The 18,849-nt window shown below is 39.6% G+C and overlaps 1 protein-coding gene across 1 annotated transcript; it reads left to right on the top strand.

The window, feature by feature from the left end:
• The first annotated feature begins 669 nt into the window (after nucleotides 1-669).
• Nucleotides 670-18,436, top strand: htr2cl1 (5-hydroxytryptamine (serotonin) receptor 2C, G protein-coupled-like 1). Its single transcript, XM_026297367.1, has 6 exons — nucleotides 670-1,075; nucleotides 8,486-8,686; nucleotides 15,483-15,646; nucleotides 15,810-15,963; nucleotides 17,106-17,341; nucleotides 17,864-18,436. The coding sequence occupies exons 1-6, from the start codon at nucleotides 670-672 to the stop codon at nucleotides 18,434-18,436; spliced, it is 1,734 nt and encodes a 577-aa protein (XP_026153152.1).
• The last annotated feature ends 413 nt before the right edge of the window (nucleotides 18,437-18,849 follow it).

The raw sequence follows: 18,849 nt of genomic DNA on the forward strand, positions 1-18,849 counted from the left end.
AAAAGAAAGAAGCAATGTTTGAATGAACAGATGTAAGAGGAACTGGAGAGCAAAATTAAACCAAAATACAAATTGTGCAAACAAGAAGTTAGAAATGATCTGATTTCTTTTTGTTGTTGATTTCTTTCACAGAACAACCTGATCTAGAAGAAGAAGAAAAGCCTCTAAGAACACCTTGGGTACAAGCAGCCACTCTCTAGTCAGGTCTGGTGGACGGGCGAAGACAGCAGCCTCCAGTCATGGATGTAAACAAACCTGGGTTTAGCTCCAAATTGGGAACACTTAAACTCTTTTATGCTACACCAGGAGGTGGATGTGACTAAACACCAAGGAGCAGCACTGAACATGGTTCAGCGTACACCTTGAGAACCTGTCACCAATGACTTACTGGCAAGAAATGGGAGACTTAACCCTCACTGAACAATCTGAGGCTCTTTGCAGCTAGCAAGGCTTTACTGGATTACAATATAGCCAGAACGCTATCCTCCCTATCCCTCTCTTCTCCCTTCATTGCCTATCTCCCAAGTTGCTCCTTGTTGTCTGTCCATCCTCGAGATCCCATTTTAATCGGTCCTTTGTTTAATGTGTCATCTTGGTTAAGAAGGTGAATTACAACCAAGGGAGCCCACCTTATTTCAACCTCCCATAGGGTAAGGGTCTCTCTTTGTGATGGGAAGCCCAGCAAGGGTTTTACTTGGTGGGTTCAGCACCACCACTTCCTCTCTGGAGGTTGGGGGTCGGATGGCTTGGCCAAGCAGCAACCCTCTAGACCTCAACCAAACCCTGCCGGGGGGAAGTGTTGGAAGTGGAGGTGCAGCGGCCATGAGTGCAGGTCTGGACAATTTTACTCTGGAGTCTGTCACCAGGACAGTGATCAAAGAGAAAAACTGGCCAGCACTGCTCATACTTGTCATCATTGCACTGACAGTTGGAGGCAACATCCTGGTGATACTGGCAGTATCGCTGGAGAAGAAGCTCCAAAACGCCACTAACTTCTTTCTGAGATCACTGGCTGTGGCAGACATGCTTGTTGGCATCTTGGTCATGCCAATCTCCCTCATTAACATCCTCTATGGTGAGTAATGAAGACCCAGTAAACACCTCTAACATGCCAAAATACATGTACAATGTGATATTTAATTGTGCCCAGAACACTCTGTCAGTCTGGAACAATTCCCTTGGTTTTTACTTCATATCAAGGGCCACACATACCTTTAATGTTCTAACCTCAAAGTTTTAGATTTCACTGATTTTAAATATGTCAGATTTCTGCCTCCAACCCCCAAAAATTACAGTGTATTGTATTTTTGCTATTTTGAGCAATGAAACAGTACATTTAACAAGACAGTTTACTCTGAACTGCAAATGTCAACTCCATTGTGTTAATAGAAGAAAATCCAGGGTATCAGTCATTTGTCATCTGGGAGCAATGAATGCCTGTGCAAATGTTTGTGCCAATCCATCAAGTAGATGTTGGATGCATGAAAGTTTTAACTTGCTGCTGGTGTTAAATCTACATCACATCCCCTAGAGCTGCCATGCTAACATGACTAAAAAATGTCTGTGTCTCTGGATTATCCCCAGTAACTGGAACATTGTGTTGACCAAGCCAACACTGTCTGCATGATGAGATACCATCCTGGGTAAATAATTAAATAAGTTTGTTTGTAATGTGACTGAGCTGACCCTGTAAATATGAAAAATCCCAGACTCAGTCATTTGTAGCTGGAAAGTCAAAAAGAGGCTGAAAATATGTTTAATTGCAAAGAGTCATCTGATATCAGAGCACTTTATCAGAATACAAAAGTTACATATACATCTCTATAAATCTAATTTAGTGTTTAACCAGTCTTAAGTTCAGATTGCTACGCCTGATTTTGGACACCCACCCGCTCACCAGCTGTTTCTAACACACTGTGACATGTGCCCTGTCATTATTTCAAAACAGTTTTTAGTGCAGTTATTGAAATTATTATTGCTTCTCTGAAACGCTGCACACTGTTATTTTGTGACTGATTCAAAAGCCACAGAATGCCAACTTGATAATTGCAATATCATACTGCTGTGCTTGCCTACAATATCCATGCCAGGATTCTGCAAGAACGCCCACATTAGCTTCATACTGTAGGATGGCAGGTTGTTGTAGATCGTAGGCTGTGTGTTGAATTTCTTTTCCAATGTTGAATAATAACATTACATTAAAGAAAGGCTGATTTCCTCTATCATCACAGCTAGGTCTCTGTATTAACACCAAAATGGTGAGGTACATTTCTTACTGTGTACCTGTAAATGTCACCGTCACTGAATTGATCACAGAGGAGATAGTGGGAAAATGTTTTGCAGAGCTGCAGATTAACAGACATTGGCCTTTGCTGTTTCGGTAATCCCCATCAGACACCCATATTACAGACCTCCATGAAATCTGTTCTCGCGTAAGTATCTGTGGGTGTCATAGTTGCAGTCATTTGGAGCCCTTTTAAAAGCTTTTTGATGAAGCCATATGGGTTTTTGAGAGAAGTGAGGATATTTAAGGTGTGTGGTGTGGCCTGGGCCTGCTGGGTGCTATAGACTATAGTCTCTTTAGATGTTAAATGCTCTGTTATGTTCACCAGCTAGTCTCTAAGTTGCCTAGTGGCAGTAAGGTGCTAGGTCTAGCAAGGAAAAAACAGATTTATCAGAGCTTTTAGTTGAAAACAGTTGCTTACTTTCTGCTGTGGCCAGACATGGATCTAATTGAGCAGGGGAGTTGAACCTAATAGTTCAGGGTGCAGCCTAAAAAACAAAAAACACACCAATGCATCCATGTTATTTTGATCCAATTATTTGGGCCTGTGCAAAATATCAGTACTTCTATATTCAGTTTAGATTTATGCACAACTGATTTTTATCACGGGGTCTTGGTCTCTTTTTGATGACCTGCGTTAAGGTGCAGGCACTGATGGCATTTAGGCTAAACGTGGGACAGCAGTGAAAAGCAGATTCAGGAAAGTGGTCATAGACATTATCTAGACAGGACAGTATTGTTTTGTGCCCATTACAATGTTCACATGACCCAGGATTTCCAGGGACTGTGACATTTCTATTCTTTTTTTTTTTAACATCATCAGCACCGAGCACTTACCTGTTTAGAGTGGCCATTTTATTTCTACTGAGCCTAAATGATAACATTTTAGTGCAGTAATGTGTTTAAGTGATAGTTCCTGTGGCTGTATGACGTTTAGTGATGCTGTCATTTGACAATGGAACGATAACACACAAGAATGAAATGGGGGTCAAAAGGTTCAAGTGTAAATCAATGGGACAACTCAATATTAAAGATAAATTAATTGATGGAGAAAAAACAGAAATACATGATTTTTAACTGAAATAATGAAAAACAAAATTCAATAGATTAAGGAGGATATAAACAAAATAAACATAAGAGCATATAATATAAAAGAATATGTGTAAACATATACATATTTTCTGGGGCTTAAGGAAGATCTCACTAGATTTTTTTTTTTTTTCATATTAGGGAAAATGTAGTATTCAGTGATTTTTTTTTTTTTTTTTTTTTTTTAATTTAGTTCACTTTAATTAAATTTATTTATTTATTTATTTTTGTGGCCTGATCCTTTCTGTGGCATAAAAGTCAGGACATCTCTGCATTAGCTACATCAATTTTTCTTATATGAAATCTTTATTCCATGCAGCTCTTTTGTAACTCATTATATTTATGTCTCCGCTCCATAGCTATCAGGCATCCTTCAAGAATACTAAACAGGACAGGGAAGGATGATTGCTGCTTAATGGGGCTGTGTATGGTCAATGGACACACTCACTCACTCACTCACTCGCTCACTCACTCACTCAGTATCTGTCTGTTAGTTCAAGCGGCTGCGGCTGCTGATTGCTCACTGCGGTAATCAATGTTTCATACAAACAAACACACACACGAGAAAAAAAAAATTAAACACTCACAAGTCTCTTTTTCTTTCTCTGTTTCACAAACAGGTGCAGATACACATCAGGACAGACGGGCAGGGTCTCCCTCTGTCATTTATATATTCACCCACAAAGGAACATTAGTCCCGGCAAACACATGCGCACGGATGCACACACACACTTGACTGGAGCCTGAATCTATACTTGCAATGTTATCTATTAGACTGGTACTTGACTGCATTGATCCCAACGGCTGACTGAGTGATAGACCAGGCAAACACACACACACACACACACACACACACACAAACACAAACACAAACACAGGTACAAATGGAAACACCCAAAAATACAAATACAGACATGTCACAAAATGTTCTCACACTTGAAATGCGCATTAAATTATTCAGGAAGTAAAACTAATGATGACTTGCAGTATTTCTTGTTAGAACTGACTTTTAAAATAACTTCTATTAATTCTAGTTAGTTTTTACTCCGTAATATTTTTAGATTATATATTATAAAATTTTATCTTCCTGTTAAATCCTCACCTGAGAGCCTGAGAGTAGATTTTTGTTTTTTTTTGTTTTTTTTTTTAACGGCGCTCACTCTGACCTGTGGAGAATGAGCTTCTACAACCAAAACAAACACAAAACGTCTGATGGAGTTGTTGGTTGAGTTGCATTGTGGATATTGTAGGCATCAGGCTTTGATTAATGTACAAAGCATTTTCTTATCTGACACCCTCATCAACATCATTTCATTGTTTGTCTGTGGCCTCTGTGTCCACAGTGTTATAGTAAAGGCTTTTATAGATAAGACCCAAATACAACTTGGTTAGATTTAGGTAAAGATGATCAATGGGGTTCAAAAATTGTTGACCCATCTTAGCCACTCAAACATAACATCTATGACATTTTCACCTTCCCCTCGTTATTCCAGTTAAATTCCTATGCTGCCAAACACGGAAGTGAATCAAATGACCATCCCTTCAAAGTTTTGTATTCAGCATCGTTGTATTCATTGTATTCAGGGCGTTGGGCAAAGTGTTATAGTTCAAAATATTCAGCTCATTAAATGTAGAATTTTGCTGCTCCACAGCAGACATAACTGTAGTATAAAACCCAACTCATTTCGAATCTTGCATAAATAGCAGAGTGGTACTTTCATTTGCTCCACTGAAACACAGCGCTCTGACAGGAACATGAAGAATTGCATTTTGATCTCCAGTAATAACAAAGTGTCTGGAAAATTTGCTCCATTACAAAGATAATGTTTTAACTTTCCAAATCCATTTTACATTTAAGCACTAATCTGACGTCTTCAAATTATTCAAAACGTGGTCTCATAAACAGAGAGGAATGCAGTAACATTTCAGATAAGTGTAATTTAGATTCACTTGGCTTGTATCCTGACTTGCCTCTTTTGTTTCCACCATGATAAATAACACAAGGGATAATAAAACACTGATAATATATGAAGTGAGGAATTTGCTCATAGTTGCAGGTGTGACATTAAAAAAAATGGAACAACTGAATACTTTTCACATCCAATCTCACCTCCAAACATAAAGGAAACACACAAGCAAATGCATGTTAGAAATATACACAGAAAACTCACTTGCGAACCACACATGTACAAAAATCCAACATACACACCCACACATTTATGCCAAACTCCTATCCTGACAGTGGATTAACATGAGACATGTCATCTCTGCTTTAATGAACAGTGGAAGAAAACCAGCTTGTCACAACCTGAGACGGGCTGTAATATGAAATACAATGAGACTGAGAGGGAAATGCTGCAGTGAATTGAATATTGCTGAGTTTTGGTGGTAGTGGTTCTCTTGCTGTCATGTTACCCTCTTCAGTCCTTCTGCAAACCAGGAAATTCACTCATATTTAGGACATTTAAGAATTATCCCCAATATGGCAACAGACATATTTGCAGATTTAAAATGTTAATCTATGGACAATGAGTCAAATCCCTTGTTTAAGCTTTTAAACCTCAATTTTTGTGCATTATGCCAGAGAATATACTGCTTTTGCTGAAACTATTTATTAAAGGAGCAAGACGGTCACACATCTCTGCTTTATTGTATTTTTAAGAGTGTCAAGCTGTAGCACTCAGAGGCTAAGTCTCTGTTATTAACCAAAAACTCCAGCATACCCGCTAGCCAGCTGAATAACATTGTTTGCGTGTGTGTGTGCATGTGCATGTGTGTCATGCAGTGCCCCCAATAAGTGTTTGACCTCTGAAAAGTTATGCAAGCAGCCTCCCACTCAGCACACACACACACACACACACACCAACAAGCATGTGACTCACTCTACATGCATCACATACATGCTGCTTGTCCTGTGAATTGGAGGTGAAATTAAGGTGTGTGTTTGTGTGTGCACATGCGAGTGCACGCGAGTGTGTGTGTGTTTGGCCTAGGTCTTGTTCTCTGTGAAGAAAAGGCTTCATGTATACAATAGCTGCAGGCAAAGGAAGCCACAGACGATGCAGTATATGCCCTCTTTAGAAAGCTGACACAGGTGGAAATGAACCAGAGCTGAGATGCACAGATATATGATCCATTCCCCCCTGATGTTCTTCAGATGCATTTTACATTTTTTTTTATTATTCAAGACAAAGCAAAACAATGGTGACAAAACAACCTTAAGGGGAACCTGTTACTTCAAAAAATAAATAAATAAGAGGTCTGTACACGTAGATTCTTCCTTACAAAACAGTTACAACCCTTGATTCATCTTTAAACCTTTGTACAGTCACAGTCTACAAACAATGACATGAACTTCAGGTTGTATTATAGGTAGAATGACAAAAAAGATATGAACCAGATCTTTAATACTGAATATGAGCATATATAATGATGTATTCACATTTGGAGCTGTGTTTATCAGGATTCTGTGTAATAGTATTTGACTTTTGGCATTTATATCCTATGTCATCAACAGGTACATGCTTAAATTTGTTCTTTTCTACACTGCCCCTTAACTGCTGGTGCCAGAATATCTTTTAGACCTGCTAAGCTTCCAGCACACCAATCAAGATAATTAATTCACTCCAGTTAAAGCAAAGGTTAACCTGTTGATTTAATTCTCTCTCAGCAAGAATCCTCCCAGCTGTATTTCGATTACAGCCTGCTGTATTATCCCCACATTCGCCCAGTGCTGAGATAGTAGAGGCTAATTTTGTGCCAGTGACCCGAACTGCCCACCCAGCAGAGCAGTGTGGCAAAACACTGGCTCGCTACCAGCTCTACAGGGTATCACATTGTAACTGGCTGTCAACTCTGACCTCCCTGCGGAGTAGGAGAAAAAACTAAGATCTCACCCTCAGAGATCAGCAGACCATCACCACCAAAGATAAAAGAATAATAAAAAATGATTTTCAGCTTCACAGATTGGAGAGTAACTTTAATTTTGACCTGTGTTTCCTGCTGTGAGTTAAATGACCATTTTACAGCTGGAGAGATTTTAGCCACAGTAACAGGTTCCAGGCATCAGCCGCCTTTCTGTTGGGAATGAATTCAATGACTTTTCTTGTATTGCCACCATGAGGTCCAAATTTATAGTTTGTAGTGAAAATGTCAGTGTCGTTTGTTGGTTTGGAAGATTGTTGCTGGGTCCAAATATTGTCTGATTAAGTGGTGTGAAAGTCTTTGACAACATGCTGGATTTTTGCATCATTATTCATCTATTCATCTGTTATTGTTTTCTTTTCTGGCACGTATGACCCCAAGACTGTTCATAAGAAAGTAGAAAGACAAATTCTACACCTGTAAATTAGTTCTTTTTTGAAAAATGAGCACAGAATTACAAAATATATACAATATTTTACAAACGTTCCATGTTGAACCTCATTTTATGACCCCATTGTCAGATGTAGAGTTATAGAAATAAATCTTTAGCAAATCAATCATTATAACATTATTGATTTTTACCTTTTTCTGTATCCTTTTCATGACCTTAACCAGCTTTTTATTAAAGAGTCAGCATGATGCATCAAATCTTGTCTCATTCACAAAATAACATACAAAGCCACAACCACATTTTCACCCAAACACAGATAAGGGAAATGTTTATTCTCTCATTTTTTATACATTCACACACTCCCTGCTGGTAACATTTGTATTTCATTTAATTGTCTAATCTTATCTTCTGCTGTTCAGCTGTATAGAATTTACTCTGGAAAAAAAATCTTATCGTTATAATATCATATCAAACTATCCCCTTAAGCCAAATCCTCATAAGAGCTGGTGACTTTAGTGTGTGTAATGTGTGCTCTGCCTCGTGCTTTGATGTGCTCTAATTAATTAAAGTTTATCCAACCTCACTATGCAGCATCTTAAGCCTTCATAGTCTGCTGACCCTGATGACATTCACTCAGCCAGGCCCTCAGAACAGATTGAACATATCTACATCACTGCTTTCAAAGTCAACAAAATCAACTGCACTGGAAAAAAACTGCAGGCAGACCCTATTTGTTTCTACCAGCTAAACTGCCTAGAATGCATGATAATGGCGCATGTTTCCCTTTCTGCTTCCAGACTATGCCTGGCCTCTCCCCAGCGCTCTGTGTCCAATCTGGATCTACCTGGACGTGCTATTCTCCACTGCCTCCATCATGCACCTGTGCGCCATCTCCCTGGACCGATACGTCGCCATCCGCAATCCCATAGAGCACAGCCGCTTCAACTCCAGAACCAAAGCCATGATGAAAATCGCGGCTGTCTGGACCATATCTATAGGTCAGAGTGCATGACACACGTAATGTGCAATGAGATGATGCTACTGTAAATTTCTTTACCATTTGTGATCCAAGTCTACACATATTTGTGGATTGTGATTTGTGATCATGTTGTACTGGATATCATTATATTGCATTCTGGTAAATTTATTTATTCCCTTTAGGCTCACACTAGTAATTGGCCAACTGTTATTAAATGTAATGTGTTTTTGGATCCCAGAGCATTTCTGTACCAGCAAACCTCCAGACATTCTGAAACACTGGGAACGTTGTCAGTTTGTTGATGCGAAAAGCGTCTGGGCAGCTCATTGTTACAACTGAAAAGTTCCATTGCATACTTTTGTAATCGCCACAGGTGATCGCAGCACTTTTCATATTAATGATTAATGATATGCAAATTGTCATTTGAAAATTTATTACAATTAACTAGTTGCAAAAGAAGAAAATATTTATGGAAATGATAAACTGCAGAAAGTGCATGTAAAAAAGAATAAAAATACATGTACTGATATAGACTATATTCAGTGTTAACTAGATTTCAGAGACATATAAATGGTGTAAAAGTGTGCTGGTACTGCCCTGCAGCTCTGCTGATACATGAAAAACTAATCATCCACCTCAGACTTATGATTACTTTTGTAGATATTTTAAGTTTATTGACTTTTCTTTCCTCCTGAATCTTCACAAGAGCAAAATAAGAAACTGCCTTTAAGACACAATTACTGGTTCATTCTTGACCTTGGAAACAGTAGTTTTTACAATTATCTCACTGCAGGGTGCACTTAATAGATCTGCTGTAAAGATGATGGTAGATGAAAAAAGAAGTTACTTCACAATAATTTCCCTTTTTGTCCTGTTTCAAACCTCCCTGATCATTTGCTCTCCCTTCCCTGCACATTTTCCCTTGAGCCTGGGAAAAAAAGTGAAGTAATCAGTTCATCATGGGGGCGTGTTTGTTTGTGTGTGTGTGTTCTTGTGTGAAAGGAAGTGATTCCCTCAGAGGAAAGTGTTGAGGGATCGAATGACTTTTAAAACTTCTCTGTCCTGCCTCTGTCTGTCTGACCTCCTGCTTCTGTTGACGTTTGGTGCCCTTTAAGACCCAGAAGGGCTCCCCCGTCTTAACACCACACACACACACACACACACACACACACACACACACGCACACATACTTGCGCATGTATACAGATTGTCTGAGACTATTTTTAGCCTAACGTCCTTTGACCTTACGGTAAATGCAGCCCTATGCAAAGTCATTGCTTGAGTGCATAAAGCCCCTTAGGAGAGATCTTTATCACGTCACCAAATGTTCTTCTAGAAATCATGTATATCCACTAATGTATTTAGGATATCTATAGATCTATCTCCAAGATTATTATTTCTGACTTCATTTTCATTTTTCCTAAACTTTATATTTCAAATATTCCAAAAACATGCAGCAAGCAGACTCATGTAAATGCTTTATGTAAATTCTAAACTGATTTTTTTTTTTTTTTTTTTTTTTTTTGGAGTATGTAGTATAGTCACACTTGAAATACTAAATAAAATAGAGCAAATGCTCTCACATAAAGTCTCTTCTTCATACTAATAAAACACTTACGTGCCCCCACCCCCACTTCTCAAAGTGTGTATATGTTTTTTTATATGTTACTTTTATATGTTGGTTTTACGTGGCTTAAAATATCTGCTTGTCTCATGAACAGTGAGATATTTTCCTCTGCAGGACATTTTTTCCACCTGTTGTAAAGCTGTTTGGCTTTGAGAGATTATGTCATAAAAGCAGCATTGACCGATGGAGATGATTGACACCTCCAGACACTAAGTACTTTATTTTATTCTCCACCCAGCACTCACTCACAGCCGACTGCTTTTAAATCATACGAATTCCCCGTTTACCTGTTGGCATTTCCCTGACCCCTCGAGAGGTGGTGCACCACAACATTCAGCCATGATTGAGGTCTGAGTGGGCTTAACAGCGATCAATGCTAAAGGATATAGCAATGAAACATCCAGGAGAACATATATTCATATATTCAGTTTCCTTTTCAGTGCCACATTTAAAATGCACAAATTACCTCTATCTAGTTTGGACTCAGCTGTAGCTCTCAGACATTTACAGGCATATACAGTACTTGTCAGAAGAGCTGTTTTGAAAATCTTTCGGCACGAACAGTGAGGTTTTAGGTCAGAATGAAAAGGGGTGTTTGTGCATCTTTTAGAGATGTAGCTGAATCAGGAGCTTTTCAGATCTAGGACATAAATTACTGGAACACTCTGCTTTGTAGCATTTAAGTTTTAGCAATTTAAAGTTAAAATTCAACACTTGAAGGTTTTTGATTTCATGTCTTCCGTCTCAGAGCGTCCAAGTTCAAGTCAGAGTCTTTACATCATTTATGTTATGATTGCCTGTTCTCCAGCACTGTTTATCAGGCTGCTTTAATGAACCATAACTGCAGTTAGAACCACCTGGAGCTGAAAGTGACAGAAGGGCTCAGAGTGAACAACAGCCAGTTTAATGAAAGAAAGAAAAAAATCTTTTCACTCTCTCCTTTAATGTATTCACATAACCCAAATGGTTTTAAGGTGTTGAAGTGAAGGGGATGGATTGAGGCTTTTATTTACATTCACTTGGCTGGTCTAAGGAGGAAAACAGCAGATGGATGTAATTGTTTATTCTCTTTGTGTTAAGCATTTTAGAATAACCACAATTACTCTGTCCATTGTGAAGTACTGCGCTCTGCAGACGTCTTTATCAGCGTGAGAGCATCTGTCAGCGGACCGCTGTGTAACTGCCTTAAAGCGAGGCTGTGTAACTTTTGAAACAGTAACACAACCTAGAAGTAAAAAGTTGATTTTGTAAGCGATAAAACATCTGCTTGCTCAGTTCTGCCCCTGCTGTCGCAGCCATGCTTGGTCTGCTACGACCACTTATTGTTAGAATGCATTAGCTGGTTTGTAGAGTAACTTACAGTATTTACAGTAGACTACAGCAACAATTGGTTTTAGAGTTTAGATTTTTTTATAATAGCTAAATTAAGCCACAGTAGGTGCTGTGCAAAAACCGCCGTTTAATTAATAACACGTGTGATTTGGAGAAATACATGGTGGGTACAAAGTATTGGAGGTATTTTCTGAGAGTGCTGGACATCAAGACATTCACACTAAATACTGTATGTGAAATACAAAGTAGCTAATTCAGATTCAGTCTGTTTGCATCAATACAAGTCTTGTGGGAATTTCATATTTAGGCTGATAAGAATAATAATATTAACACGTATCTGCTTTTTTTTGGGAAATGGCTTCCAGCATAACATGTTGATTGACAGGTCGCAGGTAGAGTTTTACTTTCTTCCCTTTTCGTCTGTGGTCCTTCACAAGCGGCTGCTCTTGAATCACAAGAAATCCCCTGTTTTCCTTTTGGCATTTCCTTGGCCCCTCGAAAGGTTCTGCATCACTACATGCTGCTGTGATTGAGGTCTGAGAGGGTTTATAGCGATCAATGTTGAGGGATTAACAACGAAACATCCAGCAGAAGATCCTTGCAGCCATTCTCTTTGCACAAGCTGTCTGCCTTAGAGGTTGTTTCAATCCATCCGGACTTGTAGGTCCAGTAGAACTGCAGCTTACAGAACAAGACATTATATCACTTTTTGTATTACACACAAAACTATAGGCTACTGGTTTTGTTATTGCACCAACTCATCCCTCCAAATGTCTAAATTGTATCGCCCTAACCGCCACTGCCACAAAATACATTAGGATCAACATTAAAATACAGTAAAATAAAATCAGCCTAGTGCATTTTTTGGATACTTATTGGGAACTTTTATCCAAAGCTCTGCTTTGTTCTTCTCATCAAATTTCTTTTCTAGCTCCCTAATTACCTCCTTTAACTTTCCTATGAGCTATGAAGGATATATGCATTCCCTTACTTTCCCAAACACATAGTTGAGGCATTTCATTGCAGCTTGTTTATGTTGGCACTTGGGTTCATTCCTTCAGTCAGAGAAATATTGTAGAGCAGCTCATACATTGATGATATTGCAGATCTCCCTATGCTGGTACAGTAATCTCCCTGCAGCAGGCCAGCCCCTGTAGTCAAGCCTCATTGCAATCTGCGACAGGGCGAGTGTGTCTTCTTACTACATTATTGTCTCTGTTGTAAATTCAGTGGATTTACAGTGGGAGAGTCGCTGTGGCTTGAGCTGATAACTGTTATCACCTGAGGGAGTGAAAGCTGCTGCATTTTGAGGATCGTTTAAACAGCTCAGCATAAACTTGTGACTTTCAAAAGTTAGATTGTAAACAACATCATAAGCCTGATGGATAGGACCCAAACTACAAAAAACTATTTTCTCACTAACACAAGAGGTATCCAGCTATGCAGGTGGTTTTACTTTAATTGATTGATTTCTGTGTCTGCTGTTCCAATATTTTGGAGGTGAATGCAAAGTTGCAGTGTTCACAAATTTATATGTAAGATAGATTTGTATAATCCCCAGATTTCAATGAGCAGCTTTGTTAACCTGTCCTCTATGCACTGTTTATGACCTAGACCAATGGAAAGTCTCATTAGTCAGAAGTGTTTGCACATCACAGTTTATTTGGTAAGATATTTGCAATGGATGCAAACAGATTCATATTTCTGGGCACTGTTTGTACAGCCGATCGGAGCCGATGATCCCATTAGGGTCAACTGCCACCGTTCCAAACAGCGTTTTGATGTAGGCCTGGTCACCAGCTATGCAAGAGAGAACGATGAACCTTGCACTTGAATGAATTACACCCACCCACACTGTGGCCTTGACACAGCTCACAGAGGACTGAGATGTCCTGACTTGTCTATGAAACACTCTTGTTGCCTGGATCTTTAGAGTTCTCATGAACCTGGAGTTGTTTTTCTCCTTCCTTCAACAGAACCCAGGTCAGAAAACACTTTCAAGATGAAAGCTCTTTGAAATCAGAAGTCCCACATTAGTCAATGTTATTATCATAGGTCAGGACATCTGCTTGGCCTCAAAAGGCTTGTTCTCACCTCAGTCTTTTATTAGCACTGGCCTCTGACTAAACCAAAGCAGCTGTTGTATTCCTATGAACATCCATCACAGAGTGATAAATATTAGGAACTTTAACAGCATCCTTATTTATAACAGATGTAGCTCTCATGCCCCATTTAATAGGTTATTCTGCCTTATGATTATTTGTTTTCATCATTATAATAAGAAATGGTGTCATGTTTAAAACCATAGAACTTTTTTGCAGGTGGTCTTGAGTAGATGATTTTGATTTGATTTTGAGATGATTTATGGTTATTACTCTAAAATGACCAGTGTTATCCAGGTAATGACTCTGGCCCTCTGTGTGTGAAGTAATTTAACCATAAAATTAAGTTTTCAGTCTGATTGGTAGTTATAACCATAAAAATACAATTTGTTTTCCCAGACAACATTTTAGAGCGTTTGAGTTAGATATTTTTGCAATATTAATATAACACAGTGATTGAAGTATTTCATTTGTGGTGATTTCCTGGAGGGTTTTGTGATTGTGAAAGTATTACAGTAATAACACCTTGTCCATATTGTGAAAATATAACCCTACCTCACAGTTATCAGCAAATGACCCCATTATCAACCCACCATTGCCTGTTTATCTCCCATTCAAAATTCCAGCATCCTAATATGAACCCTGTCAACCCTGCTCTTTAATTTCAACGGATGTTTTTTTCTACCTTCATTTTGATACCAGGCAGCATGGTGGGTTGGTGGTTAGCACTGTTGCCTCACAGCAAGAAGGTTTCTGGTTTGAAACCCAGCAGGGGCCTTTCTGTGTGGAGTTTGCATGTTCTCCCTGTGCCTGTGTGGGTTTTCTCCAGGTACTCTGGTTTCCTCCCACAGTCCAAAAACATGTATGTCAGATTGATTGGTGACTCTAAATTGCCCATAGGAGTGAGTGTGAGTGTGTGAGGTTGTTTGTCTCTATGTGGCCCTGTAATGGACTGGGGACCTGTCCAGGGTGTACCCCTGCCTTTCACCCAAAGAGAGCTGGGATGGGCTCCAGCAGATCCCTGTGAGCCTGGTTAGGAATAAGCAGGTATAGATGATGAATTAATTTTGATAGCAGAAATGTTGCAAGGAGAGAGAGGCAAGACAACATGCAATAAAGATCCTCAGTCACATTAAAAAATGAGGACATTGTGATTACGTGTTCAGCGTCTCTGACTCCTAAGACACCTGGATGCCCCAGTTTCAAAGGCATTACTCTGATATTACACCATTGTAGCTGAAAGCTGCTTACCATAATATAACCTGAGCAAATTACCCAACTCTCTAATAAAAATAGACCAATAAATTGCCCAGGATTATTGGCTGATATTGCTTATTGCAGGAAAACCTGTACAAATGTATATGTATCTGTAAGGAACAAGAAACTGAAGAACAGAAATGACAAAATAGGTTTGATGTAATATAAAAAATAGGAATCCTATCCTTACTCTGTTGGTTTGCTATTACTGATATGGTGTAACATATTTATACATACCCGTTATTACCCTCATTGTTTTGGCTCATTATGTTCTTGTGTATTTCCTTTGGTTTTATGATATTACCTGGTCATTATTTTTAGCTATAAAGCATTGCAGGCCATCACCAGAAGCATCAATATCAGTCTGTTCACAGTGAATGAATGAAAGAAGGTGTGGATTCAAAGTGAAGCATGCAACCCGCAATTGGCTAAAAGGAAAAGTTGTCTTCAAAGTAATAAAAATGAAAGATCCCTCTGGTCTGTCCCTTTCTGTCCAGGTGTATCGATGCCTATCCCAGTGATTGGCCTCCACAACGAGGACAAGGTCTTCGTCAACGGCAGCTGTGTCCTCAACGAGGAGCGCTTCATACTGATTGGCTCTTTCGTGGCCTTCTTCATCCCACTGGTCATTATGGTGGTGACATACTGCCTAACCATACAGGTAAATGTGTCTCTGTGTACATGTTATGTATATCCTTCATTTCTAAAAATATTTCTCTGTTCTGTTCTGATGTCCTTATTTTACATTTCTTCTTCCTTAACTCTCCCGACCCCCTGCTTCCTCTGCTTTTTCTGCCTTCGCACTGTGCCCTCCTCCTCTGCAGGTGCTCCAGCGGCAGGCCACTGTCTTCCTCTACGAGGCAAAGACTTCCTCCCAGCAGCCTTTGCACACACCAGCAATGACGAACACACTGCAGCCTCCACCTAGCACTTTCCACATTCCTCAGATCAACACACTTGCCCCTCCAGACTCACAAGGTAAGCACTCAGCTTTTAGCAGCTAAAATCTGAAACAGAAAAAATTATTCATATTAATATTTTAATCAATGAACTTAGTAAATATGTGAATTTATTCATAAGCATAAGCCATCAGCAACATCCATATGTATGTAAATAAAGGATAAAAACAACCGTCAACGCTAGTTTTTTCTAAGTCGTCCGATCTCTGGTTGTGTTTGTACTTTATCTTGTTTTCCCTTTATGGCGATTTTAATCACTGCAAAAGCCCTGGAAATCCCTAAATTAAACTGAGTAGAATCACAAAACAGATTGATGGTTTTGCTGTGTGTGGTTTCCGCTCATGAGATAGCTGAGCAAACTCTTGCGGTCCAAGTATTGCTGCATATTTTCATTTTCAGTTTAATAATGAAAGATGACTCCACAGCCAGCAGTGTGCTGTATACACAACTTATACTTTTTTTCGTTTTATCTCTTCAGCTCCAGGTCACAGCACTTTCGGTATTGGTATGACAGTACCATAAGATTCACAAACATGCAGTATGAAATCTGTAATGGCTTATGGAGATGCAATTACTTTCCAAAAACAGAAGAGATGTAAGAAGTTGATTAAACAGTGACTATAGGCTCTAACAAAAACTACAACCATTGCGGATCCCTCCAACTACCTAACTTATTAGCTACAGAAGTAAAGCCAATATGTAAATTTAGTTTCTTGGGTTATGTTAGGGTGTCATGCTGAAAGAAAAAGTCAGCAGGTAGTACATGAAATGTGTAGCTCTTCAGCAAAATAAAAAACAAACGCAGCCTTTACCAATTTTCCACCTTATCCTCTGCCATCCCAAGAACTATGAGTAAAACATTCTCCTCATGTTTAACCTTTTTCCTCTGTTCTCCCTACAAAAAGTCAGCAGCCTTGTTAGCACAGAAACTGACAGGCTTTCACTGGTTGCCGTCTGCCGGCTGAAGTAGTTTTCTTGGCAACTAAGTTGAAATCGCTCTTCAGTTTTGTCCCTTACAGCTGACTAACTTTAGACAAAAGAAAAAATGTGGATTTACACACAAAATATTTATTTCTCCCAATGTGGACATATCAGTTTTTTGTATTTACTGTGCAGTTGGCTTTGTTCTTCTGAATGGTCCCTCTATTGGTCCTGCCACAGAGCTAAAGCCCCCGACCCCTCAGAGCAGACGAAACACTCTGAGCTGTCTGAAAGGAACAGAGCCCAGCATATTGCTCAGTGCCTCCACATCAGACAGTATAAGCATCATTCCCAGCTCTGAGGTGGCATCTCAGCTCAGTTCGCCAGCCGCAGGGCAAGGGCGGAGCGACACCTCAGGTTGCCACGGCCGACGGGGGATGATGCAGGCCATAAAGAATGAGAGGCGGGCCTCTAAGGTAAGAGAAAAAAAGACAGGATTGGACCTAAAGTACGTGTCTTCAGATTTAGGGTGCAGGTCTCAAGTGATGTAACAGTATTGTGGCGCTGCGTGATACCAGAGGAAATCTGAGAAAGAATCAAGTATTAAAAGCTGAATTGTAATTATTTCTCTTATTTGTGTGTTTCTTCACTACCTCCATTATTAGTTATTTGAATTCTCCCATTTTGTTTGACATTTTATTCAGATGATGTTAAAAATAATGTATGTCTGTCTGCCCCATAACACCTACATCAAAAAATTAAAACTACAATAGAAGTGACACACTAAAAGGGATATTAAAAATCTACATAAGATCGACTTCAGTTAAAGAGCATTTGAGAGGTTTAGCCAAGAGGGCAAGCATTTTGATTCTACCTAAACAGAATGACTTATTCTAATCCTGCCCTCTTTCCTCTTTTTTCCTTTCCTTTCTTCTCTCTGTGTCTTCTTCCCTCTCTCTCTCTTTTGTTTCACTGTTTTCTCTCCTATCCTCCTACAGGTCCTGGGAATCGTCTTCTTCCTCTTCCTCATCATGTGGTGTCCCTTCTTTATCACCAATGTCACTTTTGTCCTTTGCAGTGACTCCTGCAATGAATCACTGCTTCACGACCTCCTCAACGTCTTCGTCTGGGTGGGTTACATCTCCTCAGGAGTCAACCCTCTGGTCTACACCCTCTTTAATAAGACCTATAGGAGAGCTTTTTCCAGATACATCAAGTGCCAGTATAAATTTGGGGCCAACGCTGCTGGACAGAGTTGCAAAACCCTGCTGGTCCCCCCACCGTGTCCCTCACATGCTGTGACTCCTCTTCTGATGGGCGATCATGGGAAAGCAGGTGTGGACCGCAATAGTAACTGTCGTAATGGCGGTAGGGGGGATAATGGGAGGCTGACAGTGGACCCAGAGGACACAACAGATGATGGGACACAAATTGCAATAGCGTCACAAAGCCTCTCTGAATGCCACAACATTGGCATGCTTTCAGAAACGGAGCCGGAAACAGAGCTGGAGCAGGAACTGTCACTCATCAGCTACACTCCTGCTTGCAGAGAACACACAAGCAGCGTGTGACTGTATGCCTCTTATTGTTTTATATGTTCTTTTTAACCTGTAGATGGGCTGGTCACCAGCCACATGCTTGGAGCCTTCAGCCTTTTCAGTGGTTTCGGAGTGCAGTGGATACTCTTACTGTGAAAGAACAAGTCATAGTTGAAGAGCCGTTTCCCCACACGGGACAGCACTACTTCTATCAGTTTGTAGGAAATTCAGAATAGGTAACATAAGAGTTGGATATTCTGTTACTGTTTTGGGATGAAAACCAATATTTCAGCTGTTTGTTTTCTATTTGTTGCCAAACTATTGGTTTTCACACCCTAAACAGAGAATGAAGGCTTTTTACATGTAACTATGCTCATCAGTCACAAAATGTGATGTACTTCATGGGGACTAAGGTGCCACCTGAGATCAACAGGAAGTAAGTGAAA

This window comes from Mastacembelus armatus, chromosome 18 (genome assembly GCF_900324485.2).
Source record: "Mastacembelus armatus chromosome 18, fMasArm1.2, whole genome shotgun sequence".
NCBI classification, from domain to species: domain Eukaryota; kingdom Metazoa; phylum Chordata; class Actinopteri; order Synbranchiformes; family Mastacembelidae; genus Mastacembelus; species Mastacembelus armatus.

What these genes read in the sequence shown, in the direction of transcription:
- htr2cl1 (XM_026297367.1), top strand. Translation starts at nt 670, where the DNA reads ATGGGAAGCCCAGCAAGGGTTTTACTTGGTGGGTTCAGCACCACCACT. An exon ending in CCTCATTAACATCCTCTATG is followed by an intron (nt 1,076 to 8,485) that starts GTGAGTAATGAA and finishes TTCTGCTTCCAG; the next exon opens with ACTATGCCTGGCCTCTCCCC. An exon ending in ATGAGAGGCGGGCCTCTAAG is followed by an intron (nt 17,342 to 17,863) that starts GTAAGAGAAAAA and finishes ATCCTCCTACAG; the next exon opens with GTCCTGGGAATCGTCTTCTT.